General features: G+C 41.6%; 2 protein-coding genes across 2 annotated transcripts; both read left to right on the top strand.

Annotated features, from left to right (window-relative positions):
* On the top strand, positions 1-13,155 carry LOC125289353 (CTD nuclear envelope phosphatase 1A-like). Its single transcript, XM_048236106.1, has 8 exons — positions 1-804; positions 4,036-4,102; positions 7,659-7,777; positions 10,074-10,145; positions 10,301-10,417; positions 10,798-10,909; positions 11,412-11,496; positions 11,737-13,155. Exons 1-8 carry the CDS (start codon positions 700-702, stop codon positions 11,795-11,797), a joined length of 738 nt encoding a protein of 245 aa, XP_048092063.1. The 5' UTR covers positions 1-699; the 3' UTR covers positions 11,798-13,155.
* A 1,207-nt stretch (positions 13,156-14,362) lies between these two features.
* LOC125289354 (gamma-aminobutyric acid receptor-associated protein) lies at positions 14,363-18,464 on the top strand. The gene is made up of 4 exons (XM_048236107.1): positions 14,363-14,606; positions 16,387-16,465; positions 17,111-17,229; positions 17,492-18,464. Exons 1-4 carry the CDS (start codon positions 14,517-14,519, stop codon positions 17,570-17,572), a joined length of 369 nt encoding a protein of 122 aa, XP_048092064.1. The 5' UTR covers positions 14,363-14,516; the 3' UTR covers positions 17,573-18,464.

The following is an 18,464-nucleotide window of genomic DNA, read 5'->3' as shown; positions in this document are numbered from 1 at the left end:
TGTCCTGCGTATTTCAGTGACATGAGGAACAAGCCCAGCTCAAGCCACGCAGGTTCGTTTCGGGTTGCGAAGACTTCTACCCACGGAAGTGACGGCGAGGTGGCGATGGCGGCTTGCTGTTCGATTTCGGATTTGCTCTGAACTAGAAGGGGTTTTATGGTGACTGACTTTTTACTACGGTCTACCAAATCATTGCATATCGATTAGAGCAAGCAGGCGGAGGGCTATATTAAATGCGACGCCGAACCATCCTTACACCACTTTTATATTTAACGAAGGTTTGAATCTAACAAGCCGGAACACTACGTTAGCTTGCTGGCTCTCAAGCTAGCTTGCTAGTAAACGTTGGCTAGATACTTGGTTGAAGTAGCTGGCTACATTGGCGTTAGCAGGCTAGCTCACTGAAGCTAGCATAGTCGTCAACAGAACAATTTTGTGGAACGGTTTCGCGTTTTTTACTTGGTGGTTGGTGGTCATAGTTTTGGGCAAATGTTGTACGTATTTGATATTTTTAATCGAGTGCCAAGCAGACGTCCAGAGGCACTCATTCGACCAGTCTTCAACTGAACTGAGAACCGGCTGAGAGAGGCTTTGTAGGACATTTTTGGAAGACTCTGATCAAGTCTTTTAAAAAAGGGATCAACTAAAATAGCCCATTTTGAGTTTTTTCCTGCTTGGAGTCTGGCGTGGAGTGTCAACATGCTGAAGACTCGCCAGTGGCTGCTTGGTGTCCGCACTTTTCTCGGTGTGACGTCCAGAATATGGGGGTTTATCATGTACATCCTCAGGAAGCATTTACGTACGGTGAGTGTCAATGTCTGCGTTTCATGTCTCGAGTTCATGAAAGTCACAGTATCGCAACTGGTGGTCACTCGACACTCACTCCCGCTGTTTGACACCATCATAATGTAGTTTTTAGTGCAACGTTATGCCTAATCACTATACTTTGTACTCATCATACACATCTTAGTTTGGCTAATGCTACAACAAAGTCACAATGTAGCCACATCGTACATGATCAGGTTACAATGTAATCTGGAAAATTGGCACGTGTCGTGTTAAATTGGCTGTGCACCTCAGATGCTCTAGCTAGCACACGTTTAGTTGTCCTGAACTAATCTGGCTACTGTCAGCTAGTACCCCTAGGCGCATGCTGAAGTCAAATCGATTTTTTGTGAATTTAGGAATAATATATTGCGAAATATCAAAACAGTCCATTGGAAGTGAAACGAAGTGCTCAAGACGTCTTCAAAATTATGGAATGCCCCGACCAGTTCCCCGCGCTCTGTTAGCTGAACGTTATCACATTTGGTTTTATTTTAAGCCAACAAAACAGTGTTATGGTGGGACATTATTATTTCCATATGTCACAAAACTGTGTGTGGCCTTTGCATTTTTTTTACTGTTGTGAAACCTAAACTCAAGCACTGCCACATGGTAAACAAGCCCTATTACGATATCTTCCCTGCTGTGCTAAAACTGATGTGTCTGACAGTAGGTCACCTTTTCGAGTCTTCATTTAACTTGACTTTGAGTGCTAACCCAGCCAAGCATAAGGCTAGTGCAACAGGTGCTTCATGAATTCTAATTGGGGAAAGTACTGCAGTGCTCTTCACGTTTTTATACTTTATCCGACTGTTTAATATCCTCAAAAGCTTTGAAACAAGTCACATTAGTGGTTTTGCCACACTGAAATAGAAAGATGTGCTTCCCCTCAGAGCTCTGGTGCGTTCTCTCTGGTCCAGTTTTACCATTACTATAATCCATTAGAGAGAGGCAGTCCAACTTTGGCGGCAGTGTGTGGAGGATGAAGATGACACACAGACCTTACTGTTCTTTTCCAGCACTGAAGGAAGCATCTACTCTTGCACTCAAACACCATCAAACCCAGGGGTTAGTCCTGCAGTAACCCAAACACTGCAGCTGTAAGGTCAATCACTTTCCCACCAAGTAGTTACAGGAAACGTGAGTTTTTTTTTTTTTTTTTTTTTTTTCCCCTTCTCTTCAAAACAGCCAGAAATGAGCATCTCACTTATGTAAGCACCCTTGAACAATGCAGTGTTCTAATTCAGAAACAGGGCATATGTAAACAGGCTTGTAAGCTGATCATTCACATATGTGCACAGTTCTCTTAAGCCAGTTGCATAATAGTGGTAATCTATGGGTTGAGTATTAAGAAGTTGATCTGAGTAAAGAAAAGGACAGGAATAATATCCTGGAAGAGTTTATGTAGAGGGTGCCCAACACTTCATCAGTGCCCATCACTATCGTCAGCAAATTTTATCCAAAGCTTGTTATCAATATAAATACTTTAAATGACGGGATTTACAGTTGTTTTGCATTTTCATATGTGTAACAGCCTAAAATGCCAATATGACAAAGGCCTGAGCTGAAAACAGCTCATCATAAGCATTTCTGTTCATGCTACATGGTAATGAGCTTACCTCAGCAAAATGTGCCTTAATTTAGGTGGGTTACAAAAATCAAACTTGAAAACTGCATGAAAATAATGATTTTTTTTTTATTTTTTATTATTGAACGTCTGCTGTAAGTACAATTATTCAGTGGAGAGATGTTTCTAACATCATGGCATCAATGATATAATCACCCAAAGCTATTGGCAAGTTTAGAACAGAAAATAGTCTCTTGCCAGTTTGTCTTTGGTGACTTTAGGGAGACCATTCAGACAGCCCCTCAACTGCTGACCAATGCACCAACTGGTAGATCAGGCATGCAGCTATGGCTGGCATATGTGCCGATGTGCGTGTACAACCTGTCTCAGGGTGCCCGTCTCAGGACGTGATCTCTCTCTCTCTCTCTCCCTCTCTCTCTCCCTCCCTGTCTCTCTCTCGTTGGAGAAGGGCCTCACCGAAAGCTTCTGGGACAAAGTCACCCTGTGAGGTTCCCTTTTCCGCTTGGCCCCTCTTGTCCCATTGACACTCCTGGACAGCTGGGCCATCTAAAAATAGCCAGAGAGGGAGAGACTGCAGGCAGTGAAGAGTGTCTGCCCAATGGTGTGTGTGTGGTGGTGGTGGTGGTGGTGGTGGTGGTGGAGTGCCTCTGTGGAGTACTGCTTAGGCCTACTCAGGGCTAGACATTAACAATGGTAGTTGAGAGGCCCAAGGATGAGAAAAATTAGGAGCATCTAAATGCAGTGGCACAGTATGCGAAAGGTTCAGTCTAGAAAGAACTCGCACACCAATGTTGCCGATGCAATTTTTAATCCAGTCAGTGAAAAGTGCAAAGTGCTCCCAAGTGCAAAATGTTCTCAGTCCCATTCAGACCATCATCAGTGCATTTGGTCCCATTCAGACCATCATCAGTGAACTAAAGCACCCACCAGGCCTGGAGTCGTTGGCGCGATACCCTGTTTGCCCCATATCAGTCCAGTTTTGCAAACTAGTGATTAAACTAACGTTGGCGACAGCAGGTAACATTCTCTTTCATACTCAATTGTTCAGATATCAATAACACCTGTGAATATGTCTTCTGGGGTTGAGGTACACTACTTTCCATTCCCTGCTTGCCCAAGTGCAATGGGATGGTGGTCTCCTTTCAGTAGGCAAATGACTCGTTTCTCTTAGTCTCATCACCCTTTAGTTCAGAGGAAGCAGAACTCGGACACACAGACTGTAAGTGTCCTCACTTGCCTCTGACTCCGCTAGCATGACAAATATGTAGCCGTTCTGGAGGTCCAGACATTTTTGCTTTTGTACCGCATTCCTAGAGGACCGATACCTGCCGAAGGAAAGGACAAGGTGGCCTTGTTAGTGGTGGCCAGTCTTAGTCACAGATTGCATCCCATGGAACACAGCGCACACGTCCGTGCTTTTGGACACGTCCTTTCTCTCCTTAGTAGAAGAAAGTGCCTCGGGGCAGGAGAGCACTAGGGAACACAGCTGCATTTAGAAACTAGTTTCTCCTCTTTTTATGCCATGTTTAAATATAGCCCTTGTGAGAATATAGGATTTTGATGTTGTGCGCCTTATCGTGATTCTGTGCTAAGTCTTTCCTGTTATGTGTGTTTTGCATCAGGTAATCCAGTATCAGACGGTGCGGTACGACACTTTACCGTTGTCTCCTATCTCCAGGAACAGACTCAGTGAGTATCTCTCTCTGTCTTGCCTCATGCACTCTTCTCTTTCTGTCACTCTCCTTCTTGCCCACTTTCTCTCTTCTCCCTGTCAGTGTGTTGAGAACTCAGACTCAGATGTAACAGGCTGTTCCAATCACATGCAGCTTATCTGCTGGTCTTTGTCACAGGGTTTGGCCACAGTTAGTTTCACTTTGGCTTTCTTTTTTCAGTTTGACACTCTTAGCCGACAGTAGCTCAGTTGAAGTTTTCCTAGAAGACAGGAGACTATAGCAGTAGGGGTCGACCAATTATCGGCCGGGCCGATATTTAGCATTTTTATAATAATCGGTATCGGTCATTTTTCCCACCGATAAGCCGATATTGAAATGGATAAAGAATAAAACGCGCTACTTTGTCTGTAAAGCGCCTCTCACTCCCTGCATTTGCTACTATGTGGTCGAGAGCATTGTCCCGCCCACTACACCGTCTGATTTGTTAGTTAGCACGAATGCAGCCAATCAGGATCGAAGACTGAACACAGAGAAAGTTTAGGATTCTCACTGAGGCAGACTGACTGGGCTTCAGCTGTACGGAGCTATTTTTCGAAGGTAGCCTAAGGAAGGCACCTTACATTGCTGAAGTTGCAATGAATCACAATCATCTACACTGAAGTCACAAAAACACCACTTTGTAAGCTATTGTCTCTTTGATCCGGATCAATAAGTAAAGCTCCCACTTCCTTCATTTAGCGAATTCCCGATTGATGCACGTTATGCTGTTTAGCCTAGGCTACTAGTTACAAAGTCGGGTGCTGCGCGTCACAAGTTCTTTGCCTCCGGCCTCGTCCATTAATTGTGAATAACGGGACACCTTGGCGAACGTTATCCCTTAGGCCTACATAGTAGACAAGTCCTAAATTATGCGATAGCGAACGTCAAAAAGTCTAGTTGCTCCTTTTTGAAACGGACTGTCAGAAAAGACCAGGCTACAGGCACCCAGGGCCAGTAATTTAATCCGACCTGAAGTAAATCGCATCCTGAGCTGGCTATTAACGTGCCTTTTAGGCTCACAAAAGTGTAGCTTAAAGCCTACATATGGACACAAATTTTATGCTTAAATAGACTAAGAACTATTTTAAAACTGTTTTTGTTAAACTATTCAACCTTAACACTTGCCATCACGCATGCACCTCTTCCTCTCCCTCTCTCTTGCACTCACACACATGATGGCCAAGCATCCTCTTTGTGACGGGTCCCTTAACATGGTTAACAAGCCCATTGTCTAGGCCTAGTCTATGAAAATAATTGCTATCACTCAGCTCTTGGATTAACATCATACACAGGATTTACACTTGTGATGCAAGTTGATAGACAATTGTCAAATCAAAAGAAGAAAGGAAAGTTTGCATAATTAAATGCTTTTGAATGATTTTTTGCAGCATATCACCTTTACTATCTACCCTCCTTTTTGACAACTGACATATCGGTTTTACATATTGGTTATCGGCCTCCTGTTTTGGTAATAATTGACATTGGTATCGGCCCTGAAAAAACCATATCGGTCGATCCCTATATAGCAGTACAGGTCTATGAAAGGTGTTTGGCCATGATGCAAATAAACAGGCAGCCCCCCGTCCCCCCAACAAACACACTCCCATGGATTGGCACACTTTAACAATGTCAGGAATGGACACACCATGAACACTTGATTTGTTGACACAACAAACACTTGTTGATTTTGACACCGTGCTGCCTTCCTTTATTTAGACATGTAATAATGTATGTGCCACCACATCGACTGCCTTGAAAACATGTAGTGTGTGTGGGTAGCTAATGTGAAAATAACTGGCTATGCAATCGGCTAAAAGTGGAGGGCTATCCAAATAGAAGTGTTGTCTAGACCAGGGGTCCCTAACCTTTTATGTACCATGGACAGGTTTGATTCCTATTTTTTTTTCACGGACCGGGTGGGGGTCCATGTTCCATGTTCCATATGTGTTGTGCATGCATTACTTGAAAAGAACTAGCTCCAGTTATGTATGAACAGTGAAGGTAACGATCTCTTGTGAAAAACGTGAACTTGAAGAAGTGAAAATTGAACAATATGAACTATGAATATTGAACAACTTGAAGCTACATCTATCCAACATGCTTAACAAAATATGGGAACAAAACATGGGAACTAAACGTGCATTACGAATATAATCAGTGGGAGCCCTGCTTGTTTCCCTGCAACAAGAAGCTTCCATCTGGGGGTGATGGAAGACAGTGACACCCTCAGTGTGTTTGAAATGTCCAGTCGATTTAGCAATTTGGTCTTAGTTGCAGTCATTGCGAAAACCCGGCCCTCGCATAGATGCGTGGTGGGAAGCGTTTTCCAGCGCTTTTACGGCTATCTCGGGATATTCTGCTTTGGTTTTGATCCAAAAACCCGCCAGAGAGCTTTCCTTATACACACTCTTAAGACCACCATCATTTGCAATTTCGATCAACTGCTCTTCCTCCTGCGCTGACAAGTTAGGACTATTCGGGATATTGACATGGGTTGCGGACCCACTCATTGGTTTGCCGTGGATCTTTGGAGGATGGGAAGTAACGCTCAAACTCATTTGAAAGCGCAACAAGGTGATCGCGCATCAGCTGCGAGAGAATGGGCCCTGCCTCAGTCTCTCCCAAAAAACCCACTACTGTTTGGAACATATCAAATACACCCCGGTCCACTCGTCGTCCCCACAAATCAAGCTTGGCTTTAAATGCAGCGACTTTATCTGCCAGTTTAAAGACAGTCGTCATTCTCCCCTGGAGTGACAGGTTGAGGTCATTAAGCAACCCGAATATGTCACACAGGTAAGTGAGTTTTGACACCCAGTCCTCATCACTAAAATGTGCAGCTAACGGTGACTTTTTTTTTTCTGTAAGAAATCTCTGCAGCAGCTCTCGCAACTCAAACACTCTGGCCAGTGACCTGCTAAAGATGCTTGTTTTTTGTTGCTCATTCTAGCAGTTTAGCTAACATTTGTGACGCCACTACCGTTCAGCCAAGAACTGATCAAGTGAAGTGAGCTGACCTGAGGCTGCTGGCGCTGAAGGCAATAGGTAAAAGTGTTGAAGGCGGGACAGACAGATGTAAGAAAATAGGCCTTGCAAAATGCAAACATGCGTGCAATCAAACAACTGCATATAGGCCTATGCCATGTAAAAACGTGACATTATTGCAAATTAAATTTAGTTTAGTTTGCATGCATTTTTTTTTAAACTCATGTCGTAGGCTACGGCCCGGTTAGGAATGTCCTGCGGCCCGGTGGTTGGGGACCGCTGGTCTAGACAATGGAGAGACAAACACGGCTCATCTCAATTCCCTCCCAGCCTGCTGAATAGGTCTGAACAAACAACTGTTGTCAAATGAGTGCTTGCTCTCTCAGACAGATGGACAGACAGACAGAGTCTGTTTGTGTTTAAGTTGGTGTGTTGACAAGTGTTCAGTGACTATTGTATGTGATGAGGTGGAGGTGTCCAAGGAAGTTTACATTTGTCTCTAATTTGTTTGTTTGTGTCCGTGTGGTTTTGTGTGTGTTTGTGCACAGACGCAGTGAAGCGGAAGGTCCTAGTTCTGGATCTAGACGAGACACTTATCCACTCGCACCATGACGGAGTTCTAAGACCCACAGTGCGACCTGGTACCCCTCCAGACTTCATCCTCAAGGTGGGTGAGCATGATGCTCATGCCAGCAGACACTGCACATGGCAATAGAAATATACACATACAGAGTCACAGGTTTTGTGAAAAGGTGCCGTCTTCACTGCTTTTATACTTGATGTTGATGTTGGATTTGTGCATGCAAGATTTTCATTGGCTTCATGTTAAATATAATGTAGATGAATGTTATGGTGTGATGGATAGCCACACCCTCTATTCCATAAAAGGGCCAGTACTTTGGACTAGAGGTTTTCCTTTTCACCAGTGTTTTTTTTTCCCCTTCTAATATCTTTTAACATATCTTCTAATAAAAGAAGCACTGTGTTAATCAAAATGTCTTCAACATAACACACCTAAAGTCTTCATGTTCATACATACACAAGACATAAGACAATTCTAAGACTTGACTGTAATGCAGCCCCTTTGTCCAGTTGTTCAGATCAGCTAATTTAGATGTTAGTAGAATATGTCACGCCAGGGCTTGAGAACATGACCACTTTGTAGAAGACTTGCCACCGACAAGCATAGCGCCATTAGATCACTTGATGCCAGTGTAAGAGATTGGATATTTAATCTTTTTTGTGCTGTGTTAGTGCTGACTAATGGTAATAGATCTAAAAACAAAAAGGCATGAGAGAAATGTTTAAAGACAGACACCATGGCTATGTTTACACAGTCAGTTAAATATGACCGAATTCCAATTTTTTTTGCTCATATGTAATCCGATGTGCATCATGAACACACAAAAAAAGCACATGGATTCGGATATGTGCCAATACGACTGTCCTGTAAAGGGACAGATTGGATATTCCCTGTCATTTTTAGCTCGTACATGATTGAAAATGCCCACAATCTTTTTTACCTTTTCGCATTTGCATTATACATAATGTTGAAAACAGATGGAAAAGCTGCAGTAAGGACTCACTTTCTTTTTCACCTTAAATAAAACTGCTAAAAAACCTTGAAAACTAAAGTAAACAACTATCCAGTGAAATAGCGAAAAACGAAAGCTTGTGTTATTTTGTGCATTTGCATTGCCATCTGTGTGTTTGCTTTCATTTTGTTGACCAAAATTCCTTTAGTGCACATGTGGGTTGACTCAACTGTTAAGCAAATTAGTGATCCAGGTAATCAGAGATATCTGATATGGGCCACTTTGAAACGTAGATGTAAACAGGCAGTCAAAAGTCTGATGTAGGCAAAAAATCAGAACTGTATCAAGGTCTGCCAGTGTAAACATAGCCCATGTCATCATGACCTCTTACACAAATACACTAATGACAGTCACTCATAGGGCTGCATAATTAATTGATTTTTAATTGAAATTACAATTTGAACTAATGCAATTAGCTAATCACAAAGACAACAATTAATCATGTAGCTCTGTCCCAATGGTCACTCTTGTCACATCTATGATTTTATGCCATCTTTCTTGCGTGACAGACAGTGTAGCCCACCTAACGGCTTCCACACACAGTTGCGTTCCGTCAATGCATGCCAGTGGGTGTTCCCGACGGTAGCTATGCAAATGATTTAAAGTATAACCGTAATTTGATTGGCTGGTGCCGTTTGTTGTTCGCTTGTTCGTAATTTGATTGGCTGATGCCATCTGTCGGTGCAGCAAAAGTTGAACTTCTCAACGGGAGCGACGGGAGCAACACGACGCAATGGACCCAAAATTCAGTTCAGCAACGGATGACGTAAGCCCATGTAAAGTGAACAGGGATGCGTCTCAAGCACTGCAACGCACGCAACTGTGTGTGGGAGCCATAGCAGGAGTGCTGTGTTTTTCATACAGTAAACATGCTCACCAATCAGAAGTGTCCCAACTTAAAGTTAAATTTGGAAAATTGTGTTCTTACACCCGTTTTGTTCTTACACCCGTTTTCCCAGTCTTGTAACACATTTGTTTTGCACTCCTTGTTTTCACACCTCCCCCCAGATATGGTGTCAAAGATCAGATTGACATGGCCTTTGAATTTCTTATCTTTCACCCATGCAGGTGGCCCCTCACACAGACATACATGGGCATACCTCACACATCCCTCTACTGCGGAAGGCACAGTATTGATTCTAAATTTCCACCCTTGCTTTTTAGTACTGTAGCAGTCTTGCACACACACCGGAGATCTCATCAATACGTCTACAGTTACACTATTTCCGTTCACCAACACACCTTCTTTAAGGTGTTGAAACACACACACACACACACACTCCAACAACACAAGTGCACATTTATGCAGACACATGCATACGTCAGGTCAAACAGAAATGAATGATTTCTTCTACCTCTGTCTTGCAGGTAGTAATTGATAAACACCCAGTCCGGTTCTTTGTACATAAAAGACCACATGTTGACTTCTTTTTGGAAGTGGTAAGTCAAAGGTCTTTTAAATCGGCATAAGACGATATGCATTTTTGTTTGTTTTTGACCGTTTATTTGTGGGTGAAAATTGTATTAATTGCACAAGTGTAAAATGGAAAGGAACTGATTGACAATGTATCCCTGCTCCCCTCACTTTGGTACAGGTTAGTCAGTGGTACGAGCTAGTGGTGTTTACTGCCAGCATGGAGATCTATGGCTCCGCAGTGGCAGACAAACTGGACAACAACAGAGGGATCCTGAAACGCCGATATTATAGACAGGTAATCCTGTGAGGTCATCATATGGGAACTGCACTTTGTTTTTGGCAGTGTGTCTGGTTATCAAACCATTGCTTGTTTTGCGTAACAGGGTTACCCCAAATTAAAACAAAATGAAATGACGATCCCTTGCACTGCTGCTTCACGTGTGTCATATGCTTTGTGAACAGTCACTGTTAAAATTTTAGTCTTGTGTGTTGGTAAGAGAAGTTTGTAGTGTCGATGGCTGCCCATAGAGTGTGAGGATGGACAATCTCACTGCTACCAAGACGTGTAAAGCTTCTTTACCCATACGTCAAACCAAGCTGTGTACCAAACTATAATTTTAGTGTGAGGACTAATATCAGGTGTTTTGTGCTTGTGCACTCTTCTTCTCTCTGCAGCATTGTACGTTGGATCTAGGTAGTTATGTAAAAGACCTCGCTGTTGTACATGATGACCTATCAAGTATAGTTATCCTGGACAACTCACCCGGGGCCTACCGCAGTCATCCAGGTATGGTGTTCAAAGTCAACACACACACACACACTCAGCACGCTGACGCGGCCTCTCTCTCCATCTCTCTTTCTTTTTTTAGCTCTTTTTTTTTTTTACTCTCTCTGTCTCGTAAACATTTACTCAGTGGTAATTATTGACTGAGTCAATTGCATGGTCAAACCAGTTGTTCCTCTCTGAAGTTGTGTCAGGTTGCCCAATCCATTTGTGTATTGACAACAAACTCACTTCCTTTCCTTTACATACAGACTCTGTGGTATTTTTTTAATTATTATTTCAATTGCATACATGTTGCCCAGCTATCCAGATTAACAAACACACAGTATTAAACCACATGCTAGGCCACACATGTTTTCTAAACAAGGGTATTAGAGAAATTACTTAATAATTTAGCTGCCTTGTGGTTTGCTTGTTGTGTTGCAAGCTGAGAAGACTGGATTAGCTTCCACCTTCTTATTTGTGTGTGTGTGTGTGTGTGTGTTTGTGTTTGTTCCTTTATCAGACAATGCAATACCAATTAAGTCGTGGTTCAGTGACCCGAGCGACACTGCACTTCTAAACCTGCTGCCTATGCTAGATGCACTAAGGTGAGCTCAACACCTACATAGTGAAACAACTATGATCTGTGGTACACCTCTATATTTTACAGTGAAATCTTTAAAACATGCAATTCGAACTTTTAGAAATTAATAATAAGTTGGTCGACTTCTAGACCATCACTTGCCATGACCCCTAATATGTTAATATAATATACTGTATAATGTGCATTTTATGTGTGTGTGTGCGCATGCAAACTGATCAACTCATGTTCTGTGCCTCTGTGACAGATTCACTGCAGACGTCAGGTCTGTCCTCAGTCGAAACCTCCACCAGCACCGGCTGTGGTGATGGACTTGCAGACAGGGGGTGCCTCGCCTCGTCCCCACCCCTCCCCGGGAGCCTCCCTGTTTTCATCCCATCCTGCCCGGCTGCTGACTCATCCCGCCCGCTCTCTCACACTGCTGACCTTTGACCTCCCCAGGAGTCCCCACATCCTGGGAGGTCACAGGGATCACAGACAGACACATAAAGCAGGATTGATGGGAGCGGGGAGAGCAAACCCTGGAATATACTTTAGTGTTATTTGTTTATCCCTTTTCTTTTTGTCTCCTTCCTTTAATGGAGTCCCGGCCTTACAGTTCTCTGGTTACAGACTTGTGTGCGAGGAGAATGCGTGCCTACATGGGAGTGTGGGAGTACGCTTGCTTTTGTATATTTTCTTTTTTGTGTGCGTGTGTGTCTTATTGTTTGGCAACACCGTATGGAAGGATGGATGCAAAAAAGAAGAGGAGAAGGAATCTTTTTCATTATTACGCATCATTTTAATATTTTTCCTCCTTTTTTTGCTAGCTGTGGAACACAGCCGTGACATCATTGTTTTTGAATGAACAGACTAAATATTATAACAAACTATTATGGTTCATCAAAGTGTTGTCCACAAACCTTTGGATTTGTATGAAACATCCTTGAGGACTTAATTGACTGTTGTACCAGAAGAATTAAGGCTTTTGCAGACTGAGTTGTGGGACTTTTAAAAGAAAAAAAAAAAAAAAAAGAGGTACTTTTATGGAGAAAATAAATTACAAGGAATATGTGAGACGTAGACGTTGACTGCTGTACACGTGGGAAGTCGTGAGAAGAATGAAGCTGAGACTCATTTTCTTTTAAAGATTTCTGTGAAATGTAATTCTCTATGATTGGTGTCTACATCCATCCTGGGCAGTCCTTGAAATCTACTCTCTACTTGACTTGTAACACATTAGGAGAATGATGAAAGGATGACAAAAAGGCATGGAAAAGAAAAAGGATGTTAATCGGTTAGTGAACGCCTTGTTTTGTTTCTGCTCTCCAGTCATCTTTCTTTCTGCTCCCGGACAGGGAACAGGGTTGACCCCCAACTGCATACCTGACAGTGGGAAGACCCATGCTCTCTTCCCCTGACATTTGGTAGTAAAATAACTTGAATTTATGGAACTTGCACTTCGTTGATTTGTTGAACTGCTGACTGAGCAACAACTACCCACAGTCCCTCCTTTCTATCTTTTTTTTTTTTTTTAAAAACACCAACTTTAAAAACCCTCCCCTTTTACCTATCAGTGTCGTCCGGACGCCATTTGAACCATTGTAGTCTTGATGCTCAAGGCAGCTCGCTCAGGCCCAGTACACGGTTCTGTGCGTGGTACTAATAAAACACGTCAGTATCATAATATGCTCTATGCCGTTTTTTCCCCTTGATTTTCAGGAGTATTCCTAAATAATGCCATCTATTCTCTATGCATTCGTAATGGTGACCGGGTTCCCATGGGTCATGGAATTCTGGAATATTATGGAATTTTAATAAAGTAATAATTTTAAACAATTTTTGGGGGACAAAGTCAGGAAAAATCAGGGAATGTTATTGTAGAAGTTTAAATTTTACTTGCCAAAATACATTAATACAAATGTATTTCCACACAGCATCATGGTGTTTATAGCTTTTTCCATTACTGCTTGCTCCCGACTGTTCATGGAAATTCAGGATTTTTGTTAGGGAAAAGTCATTGAATTTTTACACTGGGCCTAGAATGGAAACCCTGTGATGAATACTTCACTTATCATTGCTGAGCAAGGGTCGAGTTGCATTTTGAGTGTATCTGATATGGTCAAGGGGATCCTGAAGCGCTGATATGTCGCAACGAATACTCATTTGTAAATTTTGATCTGCCATCTACTGGCCATAAGGAAATTGACTGTTTCGGTGTATTTTTCCGTCTTCTATCGTTCTGAACAGCTGTTTAGAAATGTGTGTTTATGAGATTGTAGAAATGTGTGTTTATGAGATTGTAGAATTCTGTTTTCCACTAATTGGAGAGTAAAATTTTAGTCTGACAACAGAAATCAGCCAAGAGAAAAAACACTTTGCTCACAAGAAGACAGAATTGTGATGCTAATTCTGGTCACGCGCTTACTTACTCATCCACCCCCGGAAATCAGTCATATGACGGTCGCATCACGAACACCAGACTAACCTTGCGCCCTTTGGGTTTAGCTGAAAATAAAGTAGATCTTCAGTCCGTTGTTGTTGTTCACTGAAAGGCGAAACATAATCATGACGAGTCCCATTTATTATGAATGATGACATCCTCCATATAGACTAAACTTCTAGCGCTTGACACGATTCAAACTAGCATCAAACTCGCTGTGTTTAGGTTGAAGTCCGGTGTAATGGTGTTGCAGGCATCCTGAAATAATCCACAGTTATTTATTTCAGTTGGTTGGTAAAGTCATTATATGGACGGAGATCATAGACCTAGAGAGACATAGGTTATAGTCATAAACAGAGATAAGACGACTGGCACTGAAGTCAACGTACGTGATATTTGGGAATATAATTAATTGCGCAGTTTACGTAGTTTGTTATTGTATCCATCCGCCACAGACGCACCAAGAAAACATCGAAGCAGCTAGTTAGCCAGCAAAGCAAGGCAGTTGGAATCGCAGGCTGCCTATAACGGTAACGTTACCTGTTCTCTACGCAAAGACAATTGGACATTTTTGGTATATTTCCGATAAAGAACATCTGTTAACAATGAAGTTTCAGTACAAAGAAGAGCATCCATTTGAGAAGAGACGGTCAGAGGGAGAGAAAATCAGAAAGAAGTATCCTGACAGGGTTCCTGTAAGTAGCTTCTAGAAGCTAGCTATGATCGCTAACCTTAACGTTAGCCCAAAAGCTAGCTGCTATCTGTCGTTCTTCAATCCAGCTAGCAGCTAGAAGCGAGTCATCTTTTTGGTTAGCCAATCGTTAGGAAACGGGGGACGTAAACAATTACTTCCTAATGTATAGATTACTTATTATGTGTGAACATACACCATTTAAATATATAATACCATCTATATGACGGTTTTCATCACATGTAATTGAGTCATGCTATTTTGATGTTGCTACCGATAGTTAACATTACGGGATCAATGGTTTATGATAGCTGGCTAACGTTAGCTAGCTTCTAGCATCCAAAGAATGACCCTTAGAAGTCAACTTGAGTGGCAACAGTGTTTTTATTTGTTTTAAGTAATGTTCACAACAATACACACTTACCAACTGTAAACATTATGTTCATGAAATACCTACCGTTAACCTTAATAGATTCCACATCTTGAGCTATCTTAACATATTCACATGAGCATAACATAAGAAGCCAAGGTGAGCTTCTAGGCCAGCACACAAAACAAACATCAATTGGAAAGCTTGGTCTGTCGAATATCCGCGAATTGTGGTCTTTATTTAGACATAATTGATAGTCCAGCCCTCTTCAACACAACCGTATTTTTTCTTCGTATGGCATATTGTCCTATTCCGTTACGCAGGGATCAGTTTGCGCAATTGCCTCATATTTAGAAACTAAGTAGCCGTCAAGGAACAGAGTAACGCTAGCTAGCCAAAAATAGAACTGTTGACTTGTGTATGTGCGTCGGTTTACCACGGTTTTTGTCGCGTTTAACTCCCAATTAATTTCAGATGTCCTCTACAAGCAGTTGTCGCACATTTCCACTGTCTTTTTATGTTGATGTGATGTGACCTGCCTACAGAATGGTGTATAGATCATGTAAACAATGGAACACTTGTAATGCTTGAACACCTAAAGCCATAAAAGCTGCCATTTGGTTTCCGATTCTCATTTTTAAAAGAGCACTTTGTTGTTACTAACGTCTCCATCAGACAGCCAGACTAGTGTCTTTTGTCATTAGTTATTTTAGCTTAGGCTTGGTTTCATGACAGCCCTTCCCCCCCCTCCTAGCGAGCATATAATGTGTTTACTGGGTCACCAAGGCCAAGAGAGGGAAGCTGGTTTCAACCCCTAGTTTTTACATTACTATAAGGATAAATGCTGTTGAAGCCTGCGTTTATATTTAATAGAACACAGTCATCACAACTGAACTCTTGCCTGACCCAAATTAAGTTGTACAAAAAATATACACAGGAGATATGTTAAATTCTTAGTGCTATAGGTAGGGGATTTCCCACAACGGCCAATAAACAACCAAGACTAATTATCAAAAACAAAATCACCAACAAAGCAACCGTTGTGGGCAAAAAAACAGACCAACAGAACAGCCTTTGGGAGCATTTCCCTGGGGTTATCAAGTAGTAAAATTAACCAAGACCATACTAGTCTCTGTAATATGCAGCAAAAACAATTGAGCTTGGAAACAGTACTACGAAATATCGGTTTCCTGGTGACAGTGCCCTTTATCTAAAGTACACAGCTTGTGCTGAAACTATGTATCTCTTCCCCTGTTTCTTCGCACATAAAAAATTAATCGTTCTGCGTATAAAGGGAGATTCCAATTGTGCATTCCTTCATAACACTAAGTACCACAGTACTAGTACTTGACATATGGGTGTGGTTATGGTTGTAATGGATTTTAACCATTGACTGCTTTTATTCACATGGCAGGTCATTGTGGAAAAGGCTCCCAAGGCCAGAATAGGAGATTTGGACAAGAAAAAGTACCTTGTCCCCTCTGACCTTACAGGTGAGTTTCTCAACCACTTCCTCAGAATATGTCAATATTGGAGGCTCTTAAGGGCTGTTCACACCAAGAACGCTAACTATAACCAATAATAGCAAAAAATATCGTTCTAGCTAATATGAATGACAACATCCACACAAACTTATAACAACATGAAGAATGATATCGCTAGGAATCACTCTGCAAGTTTTATTGAGAACAATAAAAAGCTGACAGCCAATCAGAATCCATCAGATTTTAGCCATCACATTCATCAACACAAAGAGAGACATTCTTAATCGCTGGTCAGTGTGGACGCTTATATTGTTATACTTATCATTATAGTTATCGTTCCTGGTGTGAACGGCCCTTTAATCATTTACATCATATTTGAACTGAGTCCCTTGAGAAGCAAACAACAGGAAGAAATAGAAAATAACCTGTCAAAATATGTATGCTCCCTTGACAGATGCAATAGTAATTCCTAGCTAAGGTCTTCTTTGCACTGTAGCTTGAATGTTACTCTCCTTCTGTAAGTCACTTTGGATAGATTCGGAGTCGAAGCATCTGCCAAATGAATAAATGTAATAAATGTAAATGGGAACTTGATTAGATTTGACTGCTGTTACAGTGATTTTCTCTCTCTGTCTCTGTCTGCACCCCCTGTAGTGGGCCAGTTCTACTTCCTCATCCGGAAAAGAATTCACCTGAGAGCTGAGGATGCTCTTTTCTTCTTTGTAAACAACGTCATTCCCCCCACCTCAGCAACCATGGGGCTGCTGTATCAGGTACTGCCACTTTGTCTCTTCACTGTCACCTTTGTAGCTGACTGAAGAGTTGCACATAGACATCTTATACATTACTTTGCATTTCTTCTGTTTTACTGTCTTGTTTCCTTTGGTGCTCTCAATTTCTGCTAATATCAGCTTTTCAAAAGCGGTCTTGACCGTTATTGATTGTTGCACAAACTTGATGAAGGTTTAATGTGTAAAAACGCTAGGTGTAGGAATTTACGGTTGGGTTCACTTTGTCTCTCCATCTCTCTCTCAGGAGCACCACGAGGAGGACTTCTTCCTCTACATTGCGTACAGCGATGAAAGTGTCTACGGAGAAAGCCAAAGGGAAATATAACTCCCTCCACTCCTCCAATCCCCTTCCACCTTCATCTCTCAACCCTTTCCTCACCCTTTCCCCTGCCTCCATTTAAAATTCTATTGTAAACCCAGATTGGCAGCCTAGAGTTCCCAGAGCAAAGACACCTGATGCACTTTTGTGGTCCTCCCAATGCTCGAATCTCTCTGTATATCCCACTCTTTCTCTTTTAGTTCTCTCTGAGTTTAGTCTGAGTGTTATCTCTCTGCTGCTTCAACACTATTGACCAGTGCCAGTAATTGACCAGTGTCAGTAATAATTATGAACAGTCCAGAGGGTCAAAACAACATAAAGAGCTTCTCTGACTCAGTGTAAGTGACTGAGTATGGTCAACTGGACAATGTTGTACACGTAATGTGAATGTAAAACCATCAAACAAAAATGGGGGAGGGAAATTAATCCGGCGAAGGAAGTCAGTCGTTTTAATAGACATGTAGAGTTGTTTGACTGACTGGTCATATCTGGTCAGACATATCTGATGGAAATTTAAATTAAATTAAATTAAATTAATTTAATTTAGTGCCCCACTAGACAAGCTTTGGTATTACAAATTTTTGCCTGTAGCTAGAAATAATAAGGAGGGTAAAATTCAGACTAAGCAGTCATTGATCTTTAGTTTGTTCTCTGCAATGCCATCATGATTTAATATAATTATTATATATTGTGTATTAGTGAATATTTTAGCTTGCTTGATTGATGAAGAGTTTTAGTAAGCTACGTGATAGATTGATTTATTCTTTTCATTTTTTAAGAGTTGGTTTGGTTTTTAATCTTTGTTTTGTGAGTTTTTTTTTTTATTATTTGAACTCGGCATACAGCTGCATTACTGGTATCTTCCACTTCATAACAATATAAACTAGACAAAAAAATA

Source organism: Alosa alosa, chromosome 24, assembly GCF_017589495.1.
Source record: "Alosa alosa isolate M-15738 ecotype Scorff River chromosome 24, AALO_Geno_1.1, whole genome shotgun sequence".
Lineage (NCBI taxonomy): Eukaryota > Metazoa > Chordata > Actinopteri > Clupeiformes > Clupeidae > Alosa > Alosa alosa.
The sequence above is the reverse complement of the archived record's forward strand: the minus strand, read 5'-3'. Positions and strand labels throughout refer to the sequence as shown.

Excerpts from the sequence above, each read along its gene's own strand:
- LOC125289353 (XM_048236106.1), top strand. The coding sequence starts at position 700 with ATGCTGAAGACTCGCCAGTGGCTGCTTGGTGTCCGCACTTTTCTCGGT. Across the intron at positions 4,103-7,658 it reads TATCTCCAGGAACAGACTCA|ACGCAGTGAAGCGGAAGGTC; the intron begins GTGAGTATCTCT and ends GTTTGTGCACAG. Across the intron at positions 10,910-11,411 it reads GGCCTACCGCAGTCATCCAG|ACAATGCAATACCAATTAAG; the intron begins GTATGGTGTTCA and ends TTCCTTTATCAG.
- LOC125289354 (XM_048236107.1), top strand. The coding sequence starts at position 14,517 with ATGAAGTTTCAGTACAAAGAAGAGCATCCATTTGAGAAGAGACGGTCA. Across the intron at positions 14,607-16,386 it reads AGTATCCTGACAGGGTTCCT|GTCATTGTGGAAAAGGCTCC; the intron begins GTAAGTAGCTTC and ends TTCACATGGCAG. Across the intron at positions 17,230-17,491 it reads CCATGGGGCTGCTGTATCAG|GAGCACCACGAGGAGGACTT; the intron begins GTACTGCCACTT and ends TCTCTCTCTCAG.